At 39.5% G+C, this 20,796-nt stretch overlaps 1 protein-coding gene across 1 annotated transcript; it reads left to right on the top strand.

The window, feature by feature from the left end:
- Positions 1-749: 749 nt before the first annotated feature.
- On the top strand, positions 750-9,281 carry LOC106053114 (uncharacterized). The gene is made up of 6 exons (XM_056009058.1): positions 750-877; positions 1,320-1,756; positions 3,953-4,459; positions 4,979-5,067; positions 7,908-7,988; positions 8,662-9,281. The coding sequence occupies exons 1-6, from the start codon at positions 856-858 to the stop codon at positions 8,999-9,001; spliced, it is 1,476 nt and encodes a 491-aa protein (XP_055865033.1). The 5' UTR covers positions 750-855; the 3' UTR covers positions 9,002-9,281.
- The last annotated feature ends 11,515 nt before the right edge of the window (positions 9,282-20,796 follow it).

Genomic DNA, 20,796 nt, shown 5'->3' with positions numbered 1-20,796 from the left:
GTGTTCTCTGCAAGCTGCCTAATAACTGCAGGCTCCAGAGTTTTCCTTAGGGTTGACCCAGGGCCGGTCCTAGCGATTGCGGGGCCCTATGCGAAACGGATAGCGCGGGGCCCAGTTTGGAAAGGATAAGGATAATAAGTGCAAATTGCATTTTATTCATTCTTTACCAAGTAAAATACCTCGATCAAGTTAACTTTACGAACCTTGCGTGTAGCGAAGTCATACAGTATATTCTCAAAATTTTGTTTCTTGCATAGATCACGCTCAAAAGCAATAGCAAGTATTGCCAAATTGTTCAATGTATCTTCGTGAATTGTTGACCTCAAGTAATTGAATGACATCACAATATGACAATTTTGTCTTTTTTTCAGGAAATTTCTTGAGCCCGTAGAAAATCCGGAGGCCGAGGGAACCCTGAAATATAAGTTATAATGGTTTATTTTAATAATATACACTTAATATTAGCGCGAGGCCTATGAAAGTGCGGGGCCACTGCGGCCGCATAGGTTGCAGTGGCCTAAGACCGGCCCTGGGTTGACCCCCGAATCATATAAGTTGAATCATAAAGCGCTGGTTGTGAGTGTGTATGTATTTCGTGTGTGAATATTTTTCGTGTTTGCATCTATATTGTTATTTTTACAGTAGTTACGCTGAGGTGGTCAGTTGTAGTCAAACTGAATTTCCTTTTTTCGGACCAATAAATATAATCTTATCTTATCTTATTTTATCATAACTCGATTTATTGGCAGTGTACCAAACGACCAGTCCAAGAAGTTAGCACTAATAAGAGTTGTGTGCAGCTTCAACTCATCCTCGCCTCATAGAGAAGAACCGTACACTTTTCTTATCCAGAACATGTCAGCATCTCTCTGCACTGGTAGGCAGTTCAAATTTCCCATTCTCAGATTAAGCTGAAACTTTACTCAATTTTCTCACTGTACCTAATAAGACATGAATGAATTTCATTCCGATTAAAGTCGTCTAAATAAGAGAAATAATGCAGTTGTAGAATGAGTTTTTGAAGCTCAAAATACATCTGCATGGGTAAGGGGACGCAAAAGTAAAATTTCAATGTCTCAAAAATTCTGCTTTCTAGAATACCCTAATCAGAAATTAAAACAAGATCTAATTGTCAAAAACCCAGAGAGGAAAACTCTGTTTCAAAGATTTAGTTAGACGTTCTTAACATAAGGCAAAGTACATTTACACTGTGATTCTTGGGTTTAAACCAAGACACTTTTCTCGTTCTATCTTAAAATCTGGGTTTAACTTAAACATTCGTGACCAACCTATTTGACTTACACTTCTGTCCACTTCAGATCTTTACTACGAACATGCTGTTATCAACGATCAGACGTTTGGCATCCAGGCTGTCTCAGAGCTGGACATTTTCCCGTTTGACGGCAACTTGTACATCCCCAGTTACGTCGCCATCAACGACTTCAAAATGACCCACTCTCGGCTAAGAACCTTCCTGACCATCACAGAGTCCATCAACATCTCATTCAGCGACCTCGCGGACGGTTCCTCGAAGCTCAAGTCGTTCGTCCAGTCCTGCGTGCGCCAGACACGAATCTGGGGTTTCGACGGGATTAACATCAAATGGAGGAGACCTCCAAGGCTGGGCTCGTTGGTGCGAATCGTGCAACATCTGAGAACGAGTTTCTCCGAAGAGAAGACTTTGATGAATCTTCCGAAACTACTTCTTGGGGTGACTCTGTTTGGAGACATCACTATATATGATGATTTCGAAGAGGTACAATAAAAGCTATCACGATTTCATTTACGTAGCGTCTTTAGCAATTACCGTACCCGCTCAGAGAACGTAGCTTACGAGTCGAGTCTGTGACCTATTTCGACCAGTTTCTAGAAGCTCGAGGTCAAACCAGTGCAAGTGTCCAGCGTAAACAAGTTAATTTTAGGTATCCAATCAAAGAAAGAGATTAAGGGAAAAAAATAGCACACGTCAGCTTCTAGAAGGTCAAAGTTACTAAAATAATTAGGGGAGAAGTTTCCATGATTTTGGAAAGTACGATTAAGAAAGGTATAAATTAAGGGAAAGTCAGTTAGACGGGGTCCTCGCTTAGTCCTCGATTAGTAATGGTTTGATAGAGTTATAAGTGATATTAGCGGGTCCATTAGTTAAAGTTTTATTCGTTGAAGTTGAAGTTATACTAAGTGAAGTTTCATGTATTTTTAAGTTTTATTTATGAAGTATCAAGTCAAGTTGTTATTGAATTGAGAAGTTAATTTTATGTGAAAGGTGAAGAAGTATTATTAAAGATGTTGTAAGAAAATACAGAGATACAGAGAGATGTTTCTTTCTTCACTTCATTGAGTTATCAAGTTTGATAATATAATCCCCGGCAAGCGTGATCGTCACACTTACATAAACGAGAGGTTAAAAACTAGGCTAATTTTTGAAGTGTTAAATTAGTTGGTCCAAAATGTTCCTCTTCTTGATTGTAATGATGGATATTGTTGCTATGGTTTCAATGGGGGGTGAGTTGTTGTAAATGTTTGTTGTTTGTAAAATGTTTTATATGTTTCGGATGTCCCTTCAGAGTTGAAGATAATTACTGCCTAGTCCAAACCTCCCGCAGGACGACGGGGGATGGGAGCGGGCAGGGTTTGAACCCGGGACCATCGATAAATCTGAATGACAGTCCAACGTACAAACCGCACGACCAGGCAGCCAGTTTCAAAACCTTTGGTCTATGTAAAGTTCCCTTTTCAGACCTTGCGATCTATAGAACAGATGGTTGAAAGGTCACCTCTTTCTGTTGCCCACAGTTAACGAGTGTGTCATGTGACCAGCACAACGACCAACTACTTACACCTTTCCCCAACTGGTGTCAGGTACCCATTAGAGCCGGGTGGACTCAAAGGCGCCCAAAAAAATCCCGAAATTAAAAATCCAAGTCTTTTTTTTTTTTTGATAACTACAATGAACAGACAACTTTTTAATTATACCCCTGTAAAATAATTTGAAATGCTTCACCCTCTCCCCATTGGTCAGCGCGTCACGCCCTCATGAGAGAACGTCTGCCCCATTCCCAAGGGGTGCCCCCCCCCCCCCCCCCCCGAATCACCGCTTGAGGAAAGCTGCAGTAGTTCATGCGAGTTTGTAATGGGCTTGTTGTCATCCTCATCTTTAGAAAGGCGTCTTGTGGCGGGCCTGTTCTGTTCACGCAAAAAAAAAACGCCAATATTACGATGGTATGTTAGTCGATAGAACTTGGTTAGTACTGCCGTAAAAACGGGTTAGACTCTAGAATCACGTGGTTGAAGAGGCATTAATATGTTTTCTTTAGAAGAACCTTTTGAATCGATCTTGCTGCTAAGGTAGAACTGTTCTACTTTGACGATAAAACGACGTCACATAATTAAATACTTTAATTAATAAATAAAGGTAATAAATCTCTTTCGACTTACTAATACTAAAATATAAAATAACTACAATGCAAATACAAACAATGTGTGTTCTTAAAAGAAAAAAACTGCCTTTGCGTGACCCTTGTTATCATGTAACTTTTTGGACATTTTTACAAAAGAAAAAATATACACAATAAGGCCTTAAATAAAAGATATATATATATATAAATCTAGATTAGTACAGTAGATAGGCCTAGACATATTTGGGCATATATCTTGAGATTTGGTTATTTTTGAATCTGCTAGATTTAGCCGATATTCATTTTTTTTCCATTCGGCCTTTTATTTTCTAATTTTTGCCAATATTCATTTTTTTCCAATCGGGTGTCCCCCCTCCCCCCATGGGTGTCACCCATTGCGGACCGCACCCCCCGCACCCCCCGCACCCCCTAGGGACGCCACTGTCCTATCTTACTATTATATTAGTAAGCTATTCCCTATTGCTCTTGATGGGTTCTGTGACAATACGTATTATATCCATTTATCTCATTTTTTTTATGTTTCACTTTGGACACAGGTTGCGACGTTGAACAAGCTAGTAGACCAGGTGACGTTACTGGCCTTCAATGATGTTGAAGACGGTGCCGGTCGTACACAGTTGGTGAGCCCACTGTATGGTAAAAAAGTGAAAACATTCCCGGAGGACGCAGGCTCTGCCAAGAAGCCCAGCACAACTCAAGCTACAGAAGACACACATGGGATCTACCATCAGAACGATAACATTGCCTTGCGCTTCAATTCATCGTCTGACTCAAAGGCGGCGACTTCCCAGATTGCCGATACTACCGCGGAAAACAAGATTATGGACAAACAACAAACTGACGACTGGACGTATATAAATAATCTTGTCTCAGATTTAAGCCAGGTCTACAGCTCTGTCTCCTCTGGTACCACGGAAAGGAGCGTCCCAAAAATGTCCAAGCGCGCTACAGCATCAAGTGCTGAGGTCAATCTGCACGACTCACTCAATGCGTTGGTAACCCACGGCGTGGACAAGTCTAAGATCAATGCAGGGATAACTCTAGTTAGTTCTGTTTTAACCAATACTCTCCCTTTATTTATGAGGAGGATACGTTATTAATAAGCTAAATATAAAAATAGTTATTTAAAAAAAAGTTTATGTAAGGAAACAACTGTACATTTAGGCCTATATCCATATCTATCGATGCAATAAGATTTAATTAATTAAATTAATCAATATCGATCCATATTAATTACCTAACCTATAATTTATTGACTATTTGGTTATTTTTTAAAATTGATTCATGATTCGTTAGGATTAATGAATAATTATGTAAAGTTTCAACTTGATGCAAGAATGGATGTGGGAGAACTATCGTGTATTAATACGTAAATTTAATACGTAAAGATATAAGAATGACCAAAATAAAATCTATAAACTAAAACTCATTAACTTGGATCAGTGATGCCTTTTAAGGTTAACCAGTAACACTTAATATTTTATTTTATACTTGTTGCTTGTCCATAACATGACATAGATATAAATCATAAACTTGTTAAATGTCTTTCCCTGTATGGCCAGATAGGTCACAGCTACAGCCTGGTAAGTGAGGACCATCATGGCATCAACGCTTCTACACTGGGACCTGAAGAGTTATATCATAAATCTGGGTAGGAGTTGATTGTATCCTTCCCCACAATGTATTCTTCCAAACACTGTATTCGTCCCAAACTGTAATCTTCCCAACACTGTATTCGTCCCCACACTGTAATCTTCAAAACACTGTATTCGTCCCCACACTGTAATCTTCAAAACACTGTATTCGTCCCCACACTGTAATCTTCAAAACACTGTATTCGTCCCCACACTGTAATCTTCCCAACACTGTATTCGTCCCCACACTGTAATCTTCAAAACACTGTATTCGTCCCCACACAGTAATCTTCCCCACAAAGCATTCGTCCTCACACTGTTTTCGTCCCCTCACTGTTTTCGTCCCCACACTGTATTCGTCCCCACACTGTAATCTTCAAAACACTGTATTCGTCCCCACACTGTAATCTTCCAAACACTATATTCGTCCCCAAACTGTAATCTTCCCAACACTGTATTCGTCCCCACACAGTAATCTTCCCCACAAAGCATTCGTCCTCACACTGTTTTCGTCCCCTCACTGTTTTCGTCCCCACACTGTTTTCGTCCCCACACTGTAATCTTCCCCACAGAGCATTCGTCCCCACACTGTTTTCGTCCCCACACTGTTTTCGTCCCCACACTGTAATCTTCCCCACAGAGCATTCGTCCCCACACTGTTTTCGTCCCCACACTGTTTTCGTCCCCACATTGTTTTCGTCCCCACACTGTAATCTTCCCCACAGAGCATTCGTCCCCACACTGTTTTCGTCCCCACACTGTAATCTTCCCCACAGAGCATTCGTCCCCACACTGTTTTCGTCCCCACACTGTTTTCGTCCCCACATTGTTTTCGTCCCCACACTGTAATCTTCCCCACAGAGCATTCGTCCCCACACTGTTTTCGTCCCCACACTGTTTTCGTCCCCAGACTGTAATCTTCCCCACAGAGCATTCGTCCCCTCACTGTTTTCGTCCCCACACTGTTTTCGTCCCCACACTGTAATCTTCCCCACAGAGCATTCGTTCCCACACTGTTTTCGTCCCCACACTGTTTTCGTCCCCACACTGTAATCTTCCCCACAGAGCATTCGTCCCCACACTGTTTTCGTCCCCACACTGTTTTCGTCCCCACATTGTTTTCGTCCCCACACTGTTTTCGTCCCCACACTGTTTTCGTCCCCACACTGTATCTTCACAAACTGTATTTTCTTCTGTACCCTTCTCACGCTGTAACATTTTCCTTATGAGAGGAACGAATGTAGAATTGATTCTGGAGATCTCCTCTAATGAATGAACCTAGGCTGTATATGTTGCACAGTGTCTATTTCATTTTCTTGTCGAATGTTCCATGCTAAGGTAATGTAATCTATATGCGCCACCTATAATGTAGAGTTTTCCGTGTGTTTACTGACTCCTCCCCCTTTTATTCCTCTTCAGAGACGGCCCTGGTGTGGTTACAGGGAGAATGGGGCGGCGTTTGTTGCTATAGGTATACATTTTGTTATTGAGACCGATGGCATGGTATCTGTGACTGGTGACTATTGTTACGGTATGCAAGCTTTTAAGGACGATGTCTGGTTTTGTCTTTCTTTGACTTGTTTTATTTTTCTATCCTCCGGATGGTTTAGTCTCATTCTTTTGCCTTATTCCGGAGGTCAATGATTACGCATTGATCATGATAATAAAGATTCTAAGAGTTGTGATAAACTTGTATTTCTTTCCAGGGCTACTGCATAACCTACATATTACACATATTATGAAGTCAGCACTAGGGACCAATTTTAAAAATAGGGAACATGGTAAATGAAATGGAACGAAATTGGAGATAGTAATGCTCAGGGCACGAGTCAGTGAAACTCCGATAGCTCCATCTAGTGACAGGGTCGGTCTTAGTGGTCGCAGTGGGCCCCGCGCTTTCATAGGCCCCGCGCTAATTCAGGGTTTAATTATTAAATTGCAAAATATATTCGGAAAACTTATGGAAATCTCTTGTATTTATTAAAATCTCCAGAAAAATAGACAAAAGTGTCATTTGTTGGTGTCATTAATTGCGGAAAACGCCAATCCTCTGTGTGATAAAAGGAAAAAAGGCATTGTCACCTTTCATGAAATAATCGGGCGAATTTAAACCTTAATCGGAAGTTCCAATACTTTATTTACTTTTATAGTCACTGGCATATACATATGCCATTGGTTACAAGGTTCGTAAAGTACATATCGCAATTTTTAACTTAGTAAAGTCGAATTATTTTTTCTTATACAAAATCTTATTCCCACACAGACTAGGCCCCGCGAAATTAGTTTCGTATAGGGCCCCGCAATTGCTAGGACCGGCCCTGCCTAGTGACAACGCTGTGCTAAGCGAACTAACATTTAGACCATACAGTTGTCGAATAAAAATTCTTTCTGATCTGTAGCATTTTCAAGCATATAATTATCCCCGCATATAATCCGCTGCCGAGGACAGACGCAAACGGCGAAAAGAAAATCTTAATCGACCACCGGCGGACAGTGGTTATGCTTGCCCTGTATGTGGCGAAATATGTAGGTCACAGCTGGGGCTGCGTAGCCAAGGAAAATACTGCATTCCTCATTAATCTTCAGAATCGAAGACAATATATGTATGTATATAATTACTGCCCAGTAATCTACGCTCACATGCTCTGGCCCAGCCCCACCACACCTCGCCACACCTGTCTTCACGAACAATTTTTCTGTCGTACGTAGACACCATTCATTGTTACAGCACTGACCTTCATATATGTATTTCCATTCTATGACTGATCTTCTCATCTAAGTCTATACACTGTAGTGAAAAACTTTGATTCATGTTCGTATCTTTCCTTCTTTAGTGACGTCTTGTATTATATTTCAGGCAAGTCTATTTCTCGGACATGTGTAAAATTGATTCTGGTGTAAAAATGACGGCATCTCCAGAAGACAGTACACCTTACTGGTAAGATCGTAATTTACGTAGAGGCGTCAGTTTACAAAGAACCCCCCCCCCCCCCCCCCCAAAGAATACTGTAAAATTTCTACTGGCCAAACGAAACATAGAAATAAGTGTCCAGGTTGTTTTAATTGTAGAAGTAAAAAAAGAAACATCTTGTTTATATTTCGAGAAACAGCATAATGCTTTCTATTGAACTATAAATAGCCATGGGAGTTTAAAATAAGCAACAATTTTTCCAATTTAAGAATCTATTTCCTTTTTTCACTGCCTATTGGACGAAATGGATCTTCAGCATACAATTAATATCGAATTATCATATTTAACTTTCGAAAATACGAGGACGCATCAACCACCCAATTTCATTGTAGTACTACGTAAGCTATAACAAATGTAAAAAGAAATAAAAAAAATAACAATAAAAAATAACAATAACAAAATAATAATAAAAAAAAACCACCACCACAACCATACTTTGACATTGGTCAAATAGAATAATTTAAAAGAAAAGACTCCAGAAACTCCGGGCCGGGCCTACGGAAGCTTGTTTCCATCTGACAGTCTGAACCACCCAAGTTCACCCTTATTATTATTATTATTATTATTATTATAGTTTTAATTTATAAACATTCTTATACTTCCGGCATCAGTGGATTCAAGCATCGATTACACATTCCAGGTACCGCGGTCAAGTCTGGGTCAGCTACGAAGACGTCAAGAGTATCCAACAGAAGGTCAACTACCTGCTGGACAATCACATCGGAGGGGTCATGGTGCTCTCGCAGTCCGAGGACGACTCTACCGGCCGGTCCTGCGGCGGAGAACAGTTCCCCGTGTCCAGAATGGTCTACGACATGAGTAACGTGGCTCAGGGGCTAGGCCACTACTCGTACTCTTTCCCGTGGGTGGAGTACTGTGGCTCGGGAACTGTCTCAGGAGACAGCAGGCATCTCTTCTATCAGTGTTTGACTCTGCTCTTCCTTACCTCTATAATCTACTATAGTAAACTCGTACTTTAGTGTCCCAACTTCTTACATACAGTCTATTTTTTTTCTTCTGTAATCGACTGTCCTTTATGAGGAGGTAACCTTACAAGCAATAGAAAAGAAGAATACCAAATCTTATCTAAGGGGAAATAACCGCTAATTATTGCCATTTATCTGAAAATTAAAGGGGTTTGTCTCCCTTTCTGTTAAATATTAAAATAAAAAACTTAGTACTAAATGATTAAATAACTGGTTAACTTTTTGATTGATTCGTGTATCTTTATTAACTATGAATAATTATGCAAAATTTTAACTTGATCCCAGAATAGGAAGTGGGAAAAAAAACTTCTGCATTCAATAAGGAGACTAATCCCATATTTAAATATATATATATATATATATATATATATATATATATATATATATATATATATACATATACATATATATTTATATATATATATATATATATATATACATATATATATATATATATATATATATATATATATATATATATATATATATATATATATATATATATATATATATATATCATTAAGTACTATTAAGTAGCATATATTCCCCTTATTTCAAAATCATATAATGTAATAATCACCAACAATTAATTAAATAATTAATTGTTTTATTGATTCATGTCTTGTCAGGTTCAATGAATGTACAAAGTTTAACTTGATCAGATAATGGAAAATAAGAGAAAAAAAACAACAAGCTCAATGATTTTACCAGACAGACAGACAGACAGACAGACAGACAGACAGTGTGAATTGCTATAACCTTTGTACAAAGCGCAGTTTAAGATGATGACTGCTGCTATAAAAGAACGCCGCCGAGCAAGTTCAGTTGAATCCGGTTAATAGCACCACATCGAGGCGTGAAGATTTTAGTCCTAATATCCGGCTGGTCCAATTAACCGGATTTGACCGTATAATAAGATTTGTTTTCGGTTCCTTAGGATCGGGTTCGAAAAAAGCGGCTGGTCCGATTAACCAGATTCCACTGTATATCAAATGTAACCTTCGTAAAATTGCGTCAGGGAAATGTGGTATTTGAGAGTGTAACTTTACAGAACCTAAAAAATCTGGCATGTTTTAATTTAAACATGATAGGTCGATTAGTGTTTCCATATGCCGGGTAAAATTAAACTACATTTCGGAATTCCGAATTCACCGTCTCCTGTAGACTTATTATTATATATATAAGGTTTCCCCTTTCAGACCTTACAGTCCGAGGGGCAGACAATGTAACGTTCACCTGTTTGTAATACATGAATTTAATTTAGATCTATGTCATCTATGTCGTGTCTTGTTCTTTTTGTTTGATTCATTACGTCATCGGAGAACAATGGCCGCCATGACGTCTGCTCTTGTTCAGGTCGTCAGGAATGCTCCACAGCTATGTTTGATAAATCTCAGGGCTGTCTCACTTTCCTTACGGGCTAGTAGATATATGGGTGTGCAATCCTTATGTATGCCTTTTGAATAGCTCTTAAATATTAAAAAAAATGTTTTTGATAATCATGAGTAGTTGTGTGTGTCTGTGCGTGTGTGCAGAGATTATTTAAAAGCTCTTCGAAATCTGACAAATACTGACATTTTTACAAAGCTGTCTGGTAAAAAGTTTGAACATGTTTTTTTCCCCTCCCATTCCCCCCATTCTCGGATCAAGTTGAAACTGAAACAATTATTCAATGTACATGACAAGACACGAACCAATAAAAAAAAAATTAAAAATATTTAATTAATTATTGGTGATTAATGATTGTTTTAGATGCATCAATGAAGAGGGAGTAAAAGCTACTTGATGAGAGATGTGGATGTATAGCCTTAATAGATTCCATCCCCTTATTTCGCTTTGACACGTTTGTTTTCTCCGAAATCCCATTCTCGGATCAGGTTGAAATTTTGCATAATTATTTCATCGTCAATTTCATTACACGAATCAATCCTAAAACAACCAATTAGTTCATCAAATAAATGACAGTAATTAGCGGTTCTTTCCTTTTTTTTTTCTTTTCGCTTGTTTGTTTTACTTTTCAATAAGAACAACATGCAAGGGCTATAACTGTTTATAATTACGAAAATCTACTTGGTTTCTTAACTGTGATTTATTTCCCCTTGTTGTCTTTTCTGCCTTTAGTTTGACTTTCATCGATGTGTTACGTGTTTTGATTTGAGTGTAAAAATGATGAAGTAATTAAATAAATATTGAAATGAACAAAAATTGTTAAGGGCATTTGTTTTGTACGTTGGAAGCTACATCCGGACTTAATGCGACACCCTTAATATTGTTACGTCTCTCTTACTATCCAGGCTCTCTTCAAACTGCACCACACGACACAACGAACTTAAAGAACCTCACAACTCAGGGCTCCAAAGTATCAGTAACAGTTTAATTTCAAATACATCGCAATTGGCAACAACATTAACACTGTCTTTACACAAACTTAGTCTTGCTCCGCCTGACTTCACACACCGAGCTGGTTCTCGCCTCGTACTGGTCACATTTCGAGGTAACGTGAAGTGGTCACATTTCGAGGTAACGTGAAGTGAAGTGATTCTGACACACTCGCTATTATATAGTGTCTCTACTGGCCTTCTAGAACCGGATGGAATGTTCTTGACCACTCAGAATGATCACAATCGCCGTGACTTGCGTGCGTAATATTTACACACAGGTCATTGCCGAACTTGAGTGTACTGTCACTGGTCACGGTTGACCGCTCGTCCTGCGCTGGACTGTGGCGATTTGGGTAGGCTAAAAACACACAGCACTACCCCCATCTGTGTCACCACCAGGTTTACAACAATATATTATAGTGCATTGTTACACCCATGCTGAACTTTATTGACAGAAGACATTACTCGGTGATGGAATACATGTAGCTAAATATTCCATTCATCAGTGCATATACAATTGTATCCCACAGACTTCTCTTCTCTACATTAATCCTCATTTAAAAATAAAAGCCAATTATTAAAGGCACTTTACACGTCCATGTTGTTAAGAGTTACTTATACTTACTTATAATGTGACCAATGTGACGTGCTTATCTGGACTGAGCCTACTGTTTACTATTGTTCGTGGTTCCATATGGTTATTGCAGGAAGTGGTAATGGAACTAACAGCTCTCCACTACCTATAAAATGCTTCCAATGGCATGCGTCTCAAATAGCCTCTGAAAACCAGTCCAACTCCTGACATTCACTTGTGGCTCAGATATTGAGTCCGGCGGAACTGTTTTTACTAACAGAAGATGCGAAGGCAATTAATTGGCGCCCAAACCAGTAAGCTTCGGTCAGGAGGAGTCAGATGGCTGGCTACTCACCTAGAAGAAGGAAAACTCTGAATTCAAACCTCTGCTGCCTTGCAGCTATACATGATTATGCCCAGGCATTCATATCATTTCTTTGAGATGATTTGTAGTGGACTGTAGTAGGCTTAGCCCTCGGCACCAAAATCAGACTGATGCGCTCTCTGGTCATGGCCACATTTTTATATGCTTGCGAGTCGTGGACGTTGAATGCAGAGCTAGAGAGGAGGATCCTAGCAATGGAATTGAGATGCTACAGAAGGATCCTAGGCATCACATTCAAAGACCGCATCACAAACCAAGAAATCAGAGACAGGGTTACTGTAGCGATCGGAGCCCATGACGACCTGCTAACTATTGTAAAAAGACGAAAGCTTAAAACCTTTGGCCACATTACAAGATCTACGGGGCTCGCAAAGACCTTCCTTCAGGGAACAGTGCCAGGGGAAAGAAGAAGAGGCAGACAGAAAAAGCGATGGGAGGACAACATTAAAGAATGGACGGGCCTGCCATTGAGAGAGGTTCTAAACAAGGCAAAAAAAGGGAGGAATGGAGAAAGACGGTCGACAAATCTTGCCTGGTGCCCCAACGGTCCAACAGACTAAGGGATAGGTAAAGGTAAAAAAAAGGTAGTAGGCCATGGACTAGCATTGGTAAATGAAATGACTTTAGCTACATAGAACTGCCTGTATTTCTCTTTCATCCCAAACATAAGAAGACCAAGAGAACAAGGGCTACAACTTTCTCAAAATGTACTTTAGAGTTTTCTTTTTAAGTCTGTTAGTATCAAAGTGAATCTGTGAGATTTGTCAGTGCTTGTTCTCTCTCTCTCTCTCTCCGTCTTTGTCTTTTCTATCTATCTATCTATCTATCTATCTATCTATCTATCTATCTATCTATCTATCTATCTATCTATCTATCTATCTATCTATCTATCTATCTATCTATCGATCGATCGATCGATCGATCTATCTATCTAACTATCTAAGTTTCTATCTATCATCTATCTATCTATCTATCTATCTATCTATCTATCTATCTATCTATCTATCTATCTATCTATCTATCTATCGATCTATCTATCTATCTATCTATCTATCTATCTATCTATCTATCTATCTATCTTTCTTTCTTTCTAGTTTTATTCTCTCTTTCCTCTCTTCTCTCTCTCCATCTGTCTCTCTCTATATATATCTGTCTGTCTCTCTCTCTGTCAGTGTCTCTCTCTCTCTCTCTCTGTCTGTCTGTCTGTCTGTCTGTCTCTCTCTCTCTCTCTCTCTATATATATATATATATATATATATATATATTCATGCACTCACTGTTGTGTTACGTATTTGGTGAGAAGTGACTACAACAAGGGAAGGTGGGACTACTCTGCTTTACTCTGTAATAGTGTTTGTGATTTTTTTTTCCCTTGACCAAGAACTATTTTGTGAATTTGTGTGCGTCTATTTGAAGCTCGCGCTACATCTTCCTCTAAGTTCTTCCGTAATGAGTTCCAGGAGAGCGTGAAATGTCTGGTCCATCAAGAGTTAGTCATTACACCAGACTCAGAACCCAAGGGAGCTCACTTTTTGTTTGGGGGTGGTGGTGTGGGGGGGGGGGGATGGTTTGGACTCCTACTGTTGATGACTGGAGTTGTTTCCCTTGACAAGCACGCAGCGAAGATGAGCTGTCTATTGTGGTAGAATGTCGCTTGGTCAAGGAGGTCGGAGGTGTGGTGATGTGACGATGGAGGTGATTGTGGTGGAAGAAATGAGTTGAAGATGACGCGCGAATAGCTGAAAGTGTTGTTTTATGAAGATAAGTCTGTGCTACCTTATTAAGTCACCAAGTTATAGCCAGACAATCTCATTGTGCCCTTATAACCGAGTTCTACTACGTCCCTGGTGTAGTGAAGCTTGTCCTCCTCAACTTTACTCGCTGTTGTCATCTCTTTCTTTATTATTTTGATTCCTAGAATCCGGTGAGAGTTTTTAAATTCAGTCAAGAGAGAAAAGAAGGAGAGAGATATGAAGACAGGTGAGCAATAACGTAGAGATATAAATAGAATAATGTCTTGGAACCAGTGACTGGCGAGGGACCTATTGATACTGTTTATTTTGTCATTCAGTGACTTGTGCTTGTGACGACACCCCCTCCCCCCCCCCTCCCCCCCCCCCCCAAAAAAAAAAAACAAAAAAAAAAAACAAATATTTTTCCAGCAGTGCCATTTTCTCCACTCTAAATATGTGTCTAAAAAAAGAATAAAATTATTAATGCATCAAAAAGACTTTTAAGTTTTTTTTTTTTTTTTTTTGCTTTTTTTTGCGGTCAGTTATCAACACTAATGTCTGATAGTTTGCAAATGTTTAGCCCCAAAAAACAATTCAGACAAGATGGAAACGCTTAGTAACTAGGGAATTCAGTTTCTTCAATATTTAAAAAATTCGTAATCAACTTTTAGTTAAACTACTTTATTTTAGTTTTAACTTTGTTTTAGTTGAAATTTTAACAATTTAGCTTAGTTCCCAAACTATAAGAAAAGCTAATAATTAATGCGGTTCTCGGAATGGAAGACCACTTCCTATGAACCATCGTAATTAAAACAAACCTTATAACAAAAAAATATTTAAATTTGATTAGAGTAACACCATTAATAAAATCACTTAAGCGTAGAGACACTTCAGGGCAGAAGAATAAAAGGTATAGTAGCTATAATACATAAAACACTAAAGTATAATTTACAAATAAAAACAACAACAAGTAATGAAATAATCAGAAAGACACAAAGATAGAATCACATTTCTTATTCCATACACTAGAACAAGTTCCTTCTTCCCTAGTGCCATTGGAGAATGGAATGGATTCCCTTAATGGTTCCTTCTTCCCTAGTGCCATTGGAGAATGGAATGGATCCCTTTAATGGTTCCTTCTTCCCTAGTGCCATTGGAGAATGGAATGGATTCCCTTAATCAGCCATGAAATCCAAAGACTTGTCTGAGTTTAACACACTGATTAACAGGTATGAGTATGACTAGATTGACACATGAAATGTATGATATGGAGTATAGCTTTGACTTACTGTCACTTCTATAGGATATAAGTTAAAGAACCTTAATATAAGTTCTATACTAGTCCTGACAATAGTACATCAACTGAACTTCTACAAAATAAAGATGTACCTTGCCCAGAGTTGACGAACCTTGCTGATAATTAAAATAATCTTCTTCACCGTCTCGCCTCCCCCCCCCCCCCCCACCTTTTTTTTATACGGTACCATTTCATCGCTAACTTTAATACAATGTGACAAGTATATTGTCTCCCCTTCACAACTTGAATAACATTTTCTTTAAAGTTTATCAAAAGGAAACATCTGTGACAAAACCTTTATTAAATTAAATATTGTAATTTAAAACGAGGCTATCGGAAGCCTCGTTTCAAGCTTTGAATTGTTTTTCTCTCTTTAATAGAAGGAAATAATTGGCGGTGGCTCTGTTTCAGGCGTTCAATTAGATGAGCTCTGGATCAGAAGCTTGTTAGGTCAGAAATTCAAATTGACACGTTCTGCGGTCATCCACACTGCCACACGGTCATCCACACTGCCACACGGTCATCCGCACCGTCACAAGTAATTAAAAACAAACAATACTTGGCCGGGGAAAATATTTGGGCTAAGTTAAGCACAACGTCAGGTCAGTGGCATCAACCCAATACATTTTTATCGCGGTTCTAAAATGCTCATTAAAAGGACTCAGTTTTTGTGAAGTTTTTTTCTCAAACGTAAGGTTGATATAACGGGTACGAATGTAAAAATCGAACTTAAGGTTGTTGATTTATTTAAAATTGAAATTGATGCGACTGTTCTAGAAGCAGGCACATATCTGGCATATACAATTTCTAGCCTCAAAATCGAAGAGTCAATATGAGAATTTTTTATGACTATGGTATAAGGTTTTTTCCTAAGGAATTATTGATGTCATATCACGACTACCTGGTTTCTTGAAACACAGGCACTAAATAATGTTACATCAATTTGATTTATGATACATCGCTATAGAGTAGTTGACGGTAATCATTGCCTTGTTTATTGTTTAAAGAAAAGTTCCACTTTCAGACCATACAGACGATGTTAAGGTCATCGGTTTCTGTGGCCGACGGTTAACGAGCAGGGTGTCGTGTGGCCAGCACAACGACCAACCTCTTTTACTTTTCCAACTAAAGTCAGGTAACCAATAGAGTTGAGTGGGCTCAGGGGCGCCATAAAAATCCCAAAATTCAAAACCCCAGTCTTCACCGAGAATCGAACCCAGGTTCTTAACCACTCAGCCACCGCTGCAGCCCATGTACTGAGTAGAAAAAGAGTGCGGGGTCTTTCCTTCCATACACTAAAGTATTTTGCAGTTTGGTAGAAAAACCGTTAAATCTTTTTTGTCCTCTGTGTATAGATGGAAAATCCTTTCTGTTCCGCCGATGTGTCCAACGTCCGCCGATGTGTCCAACGTCCGCCGATGTGCCCAACGTCCGCCGATGTGCCCAACGTACGCCGATGTGTCCAACGTCCGCCGATGAGCCCAACGTCCGCCGATGTGTCCAACGTCCGCCGATGTGCCCAACGTCCGCCGATGTGTCCAACGTCCGCCGATGTGTCCGACGTCCGCCGATGTGTCCAACGTCCGCCGATGTGTCCAACGTCCGCCGATGTGTCCAACGTCCGCCGATGAGCCCAACGTCCGCCGATGTGTCCAACGTCCGCCGATGTGCCCAACGTCCGCCGATGTGCCCAACGTCCGCCGATGTGCCCAACGAAAACGCTTTAGAGACCAACTTAGGCAACACTTTGTTTTAACTGACACAGAAGAGAGCACCTTGGTGCAGAGGCGGCTTCAGAATGCGACTGATGGAAATCATTTACAAGGTCCGCGGGGTACACATTTGAAGCCAAAGAAAATCATACTGCTTAGGACAGACGTAGACGGCGAAAAGACAAACTAAATCGACATCCTGGGGACAATGTCTGCGATAGATGTGCCAAACTATTGTTACGTTCTCTACTAATCAGGCCTTCTGTAAACACTTCTAAACACAACACAGCACATCAGCACATCAAGAACCTGACAACGAGAGCTCCAAATAATCTGGTACTTTAATAAGGGTCAAATAAAACAGCCAATACGACACAATTGGCAACACAATCAACTACTACAACGTCAGACTGTATATCACTGTACTAAACTCATTAACTCTACTGTCTCTTCCTGGACTCGTACGTTTCAATGGAGGACCGACTTCATGGCTGACTAACAGTCCCGGTCTCAACGCTCTCCGGTCTTGAACTGCCGCTTTCCTACACACTGTGTCTCTAGTCCATGCAGGCTTATGATCAGATGACCATAACACGGGCGCTATTCACGAGCAAAGTTCATGCCAGTACTGTCCCTTGCCTTTCAATATAGCACGCTAAACTGTATTACTGGCCTAAGTCACATATGTCAGATGATCCCACACAGTTAACCCTTCGCGAATAGGGTTATAACAGTATGTAGTAACAGCTGGAACTTCGTATTTACAAGTAATACTGCACTCTTAAGTTTCACTATGGCTGCCCTCATTGTGTCCCATATCTATTTCATGTCTTCCTGGTCATTTAATCTTCTTTTTTACGTTTTTCTTTTGGTTTCATTCGATCGCCTTATTTCTTCATATTGCCTAATTTTTTCTCTAATTGTACTTTCTTTCTTAGAAGACCTAAAATCCAGGAGCGACAACCTGGAATGGGCTGTGGAAGTCGCCTTTGGCCGACCTCTTTGTGGAGAAAACTTGCCACCCCCCACGCCGTGATACAGTCCAGTTTTCATCTGTTGTAAAATGGTGATTTAATTTCTTCCGTGAATTGAAGTTTTTGTAAATGTTGAAATGTTAAATATTTAAACATAAATTGTACAATGCACATTTAAACAGAAAAATCTATGTAATCAAATGAATAGGAATTTTATAGCGCAAATTTACTAAAATAGTTTGTTTTTTTTTAAAGGAAACCTCAGAATTTGCGCTATTCAGTTTTAGCTTTATCATCATAGGAATCCTTGGGCCTCTTTTCTTTACCTCTTTTTTTGGGCTCTATGTGCCTCTTTTGTGGGCTTTTTTAAAAATATGTTTTTGTTCTGAGAGAATTTTCTGACAGTATGGACTGTATAATTGATTGAAACACTTCGTCCTGTTAATGAAACAAATATAGATACAAAAAAGGTTGTGAATAAATCGTAGATGTTTTTGAGCATAAATTGTCATGTTGATTTATATTTGTATCTCCATGTTCCATTCCAAACTTGTTCCCAGGAGGAAAAAAAAAAGCAACATCTACATGTAGAATACAGTTTGTATCAAATTAGAAATCTGTTTTGTTTTTTTCTCTTTGTTGAAAGACATCATCTGGTAATGTGTTTAGTTCTGGAACGTTGGTAATGAAGTGCCGCTGAAGTGTGAACACTGCTGGCATGGGGAGGACATGAGGAGGACATGGGGGAGGACATGTGGAGGAAGACTCACGAACATCCAGGATGAAATAATCCGGCATCGTTTTTCTGTCTCGTGCCCATTTCTTTTCTCTGATTGACCTCATTCTCTTTCTCTTTTTTATCTATGTGAATATCGTATTTGTGTTTCTATTTGTTTTCTATGCACAGTTTATTTCTCTCTCTCTCTCTCTCTCTCTCTCTCTCTCACTTCTCTATGTCTGACCATGTGTTTCATTTTCTTATAGCACTTGTTAATGTATTCGCGCTTAGCATAACCACACGTCCGACAAAAGGAGGTTATATCATCCTTTGGGATGACATAATGGGTACCTGACTTTAGCTGGGGAAAGTAAAGGCGGTTGGTCGTTGTGCTGGCCCCATGGCACCCTGCTCGTTAACAGTTGACCAAAGAAACACATGAACTTAACATCATCTGCCTTGTAGATTGCAAGGTCTGAAAGGGGAACTTAAAAAAAAAAACATAATAGAAAGGGGGCGTCAAATTTTCTATTAATTCGGCAAATTATTCTAACAGTTTTTATCTTGAAGAAACAACTTTGAGAAAAGCGAGGGCTGATCCAATTTTTTTAAACAAATTTTGTTTCGTTTATTTATGCTTTCCTCATTTCCCGATTTTTCTTTTCCCGCGCTTGTTGATTTTTTCCCCGAGTCCCACTTTTTCATGCTCACGTGATCAGATCCGAAATCTAACACAAAATTAATGTTTGAAAAATCAACTAATTAAAATAGTTTCCGCCTTGTAGTGCGCATGTCCTGACTGGAATCACATTTCACGGAGCCACGCCAAGAAACATGAAAAAAAGATTTCTTTAAATATAACACTCTCACTCAAACAATGTCCCACACACATGCACATTTACACTTACACACAAAACTACACACACACACAACTATGGTGACACGCGTGTACATCTACACTCACACACACATCTACCTACACACTCTCGCAGCACCCACAGACCATGACAGATGTATGTTAGCATCGAACACGTTTTCATGTGACTGTGAAGACCTATTTCAAGAGACACTCCCTTCCACAAATATCGCAGTTTAAGGTGGCTTTCGCTTTGGTGGTAGAGGAGCTGGCCATTTTTCGCATGGCACACTTTTTTTTTTCAGAGCTGAGGCCCATGTTTTTTTCACTGTCCATAGCTTTCTTGGTCACTGTCTATGACACGCCTACACTGTTATTATTATTATTATTATTATATTATTATAGCTTTTATATAGCGCTACTTTCATGCTTATAGCTCAGAGCGCTTTTGGTCCAATCTCTTCTGTGGAGGGGGGGGGGAGGGGGGTATTCTAGGAGTTGGTTTTCCCTGCTGCCTTTAGGCGCTCAGTAAACACAACTCTGCCCGAGTCGGGTGTCGAACCTCAACCCCTTCTAGGTAGCCAAGTTCAAGCGCACTTGGCCTCTCGACCACGCTTCCCATACTAAATCTGAACAAATTCCAATGCAAGCGAACTGACTTGTAAATCCAACTGTCCGGAGAAGGAACAAGTTCATTGAATTTTATGAACGATTTAACGAGCAGAACTGGGAAAAAAAAATATTTTGAAAAGACGTCAGTGCTAAAATCACATCAGACAATGCATCCTTCAAGTTAGAGCCCTTATCTTATCTTATATAATACAGACGTTACTTCAAAAAAGAAGATGATTACGTCCTACGCGTCATGCATTTAGTCATGCATGTTAACCAAGGACTTAAATTCTGCCTAGTCACTGGTTTTCCTGGCTAGCTCAGGCAACCCATCCCATGCTCTAATAGCGCTAGAGAAGAAGAAAGGTCGCTTTTTTGTTTTGTTTAGTCTGTCCGTCTGTGATGATTTCTGTTCCTTTAATGCTCGGTATTGCTTCTAATATTTATTTTGGTTCATGCTGAATCATCCTGACGGAGATTTATAATACAACCACGGCTTCTAGAAGCAGATCGAATGAAGTCACAGTATCGACTCGTGACACCGTCT

Source organism: Biomphalaria glabrata, chromosome 13 (genome assembly GCF_947242115.1).
Source record: "Biomphalaria glabrata chromosome 13, xgBioGlab47.1, whole genome shotgun sequence".
NCBI lineage: Eukaryota > Metazoa > Mollusca > Gastropoda > Planorbidae > Biomphalaria > Biomphalaria glabrata.
Note: the sequence above shows the minus strand (reverse complement) of the source record. Positions and strands in the feature narration are given on the sequence as shown.